This window comes from Leguminivora glycinivorella, chromosome 8, assembly GCF_023078275.1.
Source record: "Leguminivora glycinivorella isolate SPB_JAAS2020 chromosome 8, LegGlyc_1.1, whole genome shotgun sequence".
Taxonomy (NCBI): domain Eukaryota; kingdom Metazoa; phylum Arthropoda; class Insecta; order Lepidoptera; family Tortricidae; genus Leguminivora; species Leguminivora glycinivorella.
Window position 1 is genome coordinate 22762262 of NC_062978.1, and position 4651 is coordinate 22766912.

Here is a 4651-nt window from a genome sequence, read left to right on the forward strand (position 1 = left end):
TCAAAAGCATCCCATTTATAAATGCGGGTTCTGAACGAATCTAAAGTAAAGCAAAGAGACGATAAGCGTTGCGAGCGAGTATAAGCAAGTATAGACTGTTTTTAAGTATGCTATTAAAGTACTTGCTCCTTACGTAAGTACGTGAAACTTCTCCTCTACATACTACATAGTCAAAGTCTAATATTCGGGTAAGCGATCGTTCGCAAACTAGTGTCCTATCGTCGCAAAGGTTACTCTATGACTGCATATATGTATTTACGAAAAACCCGGAATGTGCGAAGAAGTGTCAAACGTTAATTAATTAGTAAATTTATCTAAAGATACACAGGGTTTGATAATGATAAGTAAAGATTATATATAGTCCATGAAACAAAATAAGCTGTATGTAGACGAAATGCAGCGATTATATGCAGTCGTTTGCTGCTTAGGGGTGGCCTTGGCCTCCCCCCCTTTAGCTAAGTCTAGGGAGGAAATCCAGGCTTTTAGGAGTTTCTTGGAAAATACCCAGAAGGGTAAGTGTTAATGTCATTTGTGCCAATATAGTGATGACACAGTGTGGTCAAACAACAGTGTGATGTTTTTAAAATTCTGAAGTGAAAATAAAGTCACGATGTGCTTCCCAATATATAAATAAATTTCAAATATAAAATAAAATTGTAATAGATAAATTCATTAGACGGGTTCATTGTAATAAGATAGCTTTAAGAATATTGTGTGGCCTTACAGGGCGTCGTGTACCTAAAGAACATCACTAACTCGCAAGTAACTCCAAGGGTGGCCAGCTCATTTGAAACCTCTTATATTTCTTTAGGAGTTTTCAAAAAGGGCTAATCTACACACAAATAACCACATTTATACCTATTATGCCAAAGCGTCCCGACTTCTCGCATACCTAGGTACTCCTAATATTTATATTCCGGACATATCAATTACGAGTATAAGTCCTCTTTTTCCTGCTTCCCTTAATCCTAGTTTTCTCTAGGGACAGACCTTGTACGGTGGCTCAAACCACTAATAACAACAGCATCAGCAGTTGGCAGGTCTTCTTCTTCAACTGTCCAAAATGTAATTACTATGTATTAATTCACAGAGAATGCTGGTCTATCCCGCAAGACCTCCCCCATTAACGGGGTCTCCCCCCTATTAGGCAACCCGGAGGAGAACAGCGGCAAGTTCGAAGGCGACATCGTGCTAGACGACTGGCAGATCGAGGCTATGGTGCAAGAGTATGCCATGGGCCGTAACGCGTACACCTGGCCTGATACCAAGTGGCCGAACAACACTGTGATTTGGGAATTCGTTGAGGGAGAATTTGGTGAGTATTCTGTGTTATGATTCTTCCAACAACACATCACAAGTCTGTAAGACTAGCATGGGGACTGCAGCCCTTAGCCATCTTATCCCCAGCAGCATTATGTACCCAGCAGTAGAATATATATAATTATGGGCTCAATTATGAATCACATAAGTTCATGTATTTAATATCAAGATAAGCCTATTACCTACTTTATACAGTTTATCTTTTAGTATGACGCTAATCCGTAAATATTTGTGTATGATTCAGCCAAATTATTGGTCAATGTCATAATCGAATGGAGTTCGGGAACAGACAATTTGTCACATGGTATTTGATTGCCCTCCTACCAGATAAAGTAAGTCTAACCGTTGGGCGCTGGAAGTATTTATGGTTTGGCTGAGATGGCTTCTACTATATCTATATGCTTGGGGTGAATTTTCCGATTCAAATACTAAACTTGGCTTTTCCAGGACCCCTGCAGTCAGCGGCCATCGAAGAGGGTATCGCAGACATTGAGCGTCACACTTGCATCAAGTTCCGCTACCGTGAGCCGAGCGACACCGCTTACGTCAGTTTGACTGTAAGTGTTCAGCCACATAGCTTGAATGACAGCGTATGGTCGAGGTAGACGGGCCAACTATACTAATACGTCGACGAATTCATTTACGCGAGCCAATTACGAGTAGTCTCTTTGCAAAAGGCAAGATGAAGAAGTCGAAGATCGTGTCGATAACGCCTGTAACTATTCTACCTGTCCTAACCTATAGAGAAGCAGAAGTCTAAACTGAAGGTTCGCCACCGCGCTCTGGAGCGCAGCATTCTAGGTGTTAGAAGGACCGATCGCGTCGTAACACCACGCTGCGCTCCAAGACTCTCATTGCTGATGTTGGCAAAAAAACCGCTAGGCTTAAATGGGACTAGGCCGGCCACGTCTATAGAATGTACCTATCCTAACTAACATAGCCAACAAGTTGATGCCGATGATAAAGCGTGGGCAGGCCTAGGCATAGGCAAAGATGGCGGGACGACCATGACGCCTTCCTGGACACTAGCCGAAGGAAACCGAGAATCGGGAGTCATGGATAACCAAGGGGTCTTTGCCCAGCAGTGGGACACTTTCAATAGGATAAGTAAAAAAAAAGTAAAGTTTAGTAATAAGCTACTAAGCAACCTTTGGTCTGTATAGGTGCGCCTCAGTTTGACGCAAGTTCTCCACCGCTGCTTTCTGGGCAATCGACTGTTTAAGGGAACCGTTAAGACTAGAAAAACAATAATTTTTACAGTCAAGCCAAGATACGATAGCGCCGATTTTGATAGGCGTCTGAGCAAGGGTTAAGTAAACGTCATAATTTCGTCGAAGTAAATGTTTAAAATAATAATTTCCCCAGCGAGGCTGTAAATATTGTCGCCAACATAGTGTGGATTTATTCTAAAACGTTCTATTTTGTGTTTACCGAAATTTCTTGTCTCCCCAGGGTGACCCCGACGGTTGTTACGCCCATCTCGGCTACTGGGAGCCCAAAGGCGCCCACACCTACAACCTGGCCCGCAACACCCCTGGAGTCGGCTGCTTCCGCCACGCCACCATCGTGCACGAGTGGTTGCACATCCTCGGATTCTTCCATATGCACTCTACCCATGACAGAGATGACTACGTCAGAATCGCCTTTGAGAACATCCAACCTGGTAAGTGCCATTATCTCTTGTCTCATTTAATACTGCTGTCTCATTCCTACCATGAGGACCTGACGTGAAATTACCTAATGCGGATGCGCGGTCATGAACGGCAAAGAAAGCAAAACCTGAGTGAGTTTATTGTATGGGAAAAGTTTTACCTATATCACTAAGAGAAGGTAAAGCAACAGCGAGTACCACAATCATCGATCTAAAATACCTGGGTAGTTTAGATGACCACACTTCAAGTGTAACTGCATTACTACTGCGTCAAAAAAAAGCACCGCTGTTACTAGTGATATGACGAGGACTTTTGAACTCGGCATGACACAGAACGGGTTTTAGATTTTTCGGTTCATAATTCTTGAAATCTTATTTGTGTTCAGTGTACGAGTATTACTTACAAGCACTATTTCAGGCATGGAGCACAACTTCAACATCCATGGTTCCGACATCGTGTCCAACTACGGATTGCCCTATGACTACGTGAGCTGCCTGCAATACAATGCCTATGGGTTCTCCATCAACGGTCTTCCTACCATTGTAGCTCTCCAGGTAAAAACTCGATTTTGTAATTTTGATAGGATAGTTACCTACTACTTATTTTTCTTCTTCCTACCCTTATCCTACGTTATATGGGATCGGTACAACTCGTTTTCCTCTTTCATGCCTTTCTATCTTTCGTCATCTTAGCACTCCCCTCTTTCTGATATCCTCTTTTACAAGATCCATCCTTCTTTGTTTGGGTTTACCCCCCTCTCGCTACATCCCTAGTTATTACCTGATATTAGTTAGGCATATTCTTCAAATTACCGGAGTCAACGAAGGAATATGATTCGAAACAAGAGAATAACAGGATTTAAAGAAGAAGTTAATTTGAATAAAATGACACTTTTCTGCTTTTAACAGCAAATCGAGCAATAACAGTTTTGAATTATTAATTTCACGGTTAGTTTCACTATACCGATATACGAGTATTTCCCGATATTTTTTTAATACCACTTCGGTGGCAAACAACCATACGGTCTGCCTGATGGAAAGCTTTCACCGTAACCTATGGACGCCTGCAACTCAAGGGTTATCAGTTGCACGTTGACGAGCATCATCATGCATGACGTGCATCATGATCACGGAAACTGAGTTACCCGCAACTGAGACTCATAATCCAGCAAGTTTATTGGTCATTGAAGTAATGTACTTTTATTGTTTTGTAGGACCACGAGGGTGTGATGGGTCAACGTGAGTACATCACCGACATGGACTGGATCCGCGTCAACCGCCACTACAACTGCCCCGGCGCATGGGACTAAACATAATCTTATTTATACTTTCTATGTCATTAACGTAGGATGAAAGAGATATGACCTGTCTCAAAATATCGCGGGTATAACGTCTACATCTATATTCCGGATTCTAATAAAGTTTTGTTAAACTTAAAAAAAATTGAATTGTCTTTTTTTTTTCTCCTTGATTCCTTTTCATTTCACGTGTACCTATTTACGTTTTTTTCTTTAACTGAAACCCAACTTGCAACTGTGGGTTGCAAACTCGTAATGTATCCAGTTTAAGCACCAATTCCTGAACTAGGTTGACAAAACTTCTGAATTTAGAACACAGACTTCTACACTATTTTTGTTATAATTTGTATTTTAAATCCCTTTACCGAACCAACAAGTCTAT

At 41.6% G+C, this 4651-nt stretch overlaps 1 protein-coding gene across 1 annotated transcript; it reads left to right on the top strand.

Moving 5' to 3' along the window:
• The first annotated feature begins 364 nt into the window (after positions 1-364).
• LOC125229197 (astacin-like) lies at positions 365-4414 on the top strand. The gene is made up of 6 exons (XM_048133990.1): positions 365-512; positions 1091-1315; positions 1768-1877; positions 2773-2983; positions 3390-3526; positions 4186-4414. Exons 1-6 carry the CDS (start codon positions 365-367, stop codon positions 4279-4281), a joined length of 927 nt encoding a protein of 308 aa, XP_047989947.1. The 3' UTR covers positions 4282-4414.
• Positions 4415-4651: the final 237 nt, after the last annotated feature.

Excerpts from the sequence above, each read along its gene's own strand:
- LOC125229197 (XM_048133990.1), top strand. The coding sequence starts at position 365 with ATGAAACAAAATAAGCTGTATGTAGACGAAATGCAGCGATTATATGCA. Across the intron at positions 513-1,090 it reads CTTGGAAAATACCCAGAAGG|AGAATGCTGGTCTATCCCGC; the intron begins GTAAGTGTTAAT and ends ATTAATTCACAG. Across the intron at positions 1,878-2,772 it reads CCGCTTACGTCAGTTTGACT|GGTGACCCCGACGGTTGTTA; the intron begins GTAAGTGTTCAG and ends TTGTCTCCCCAG.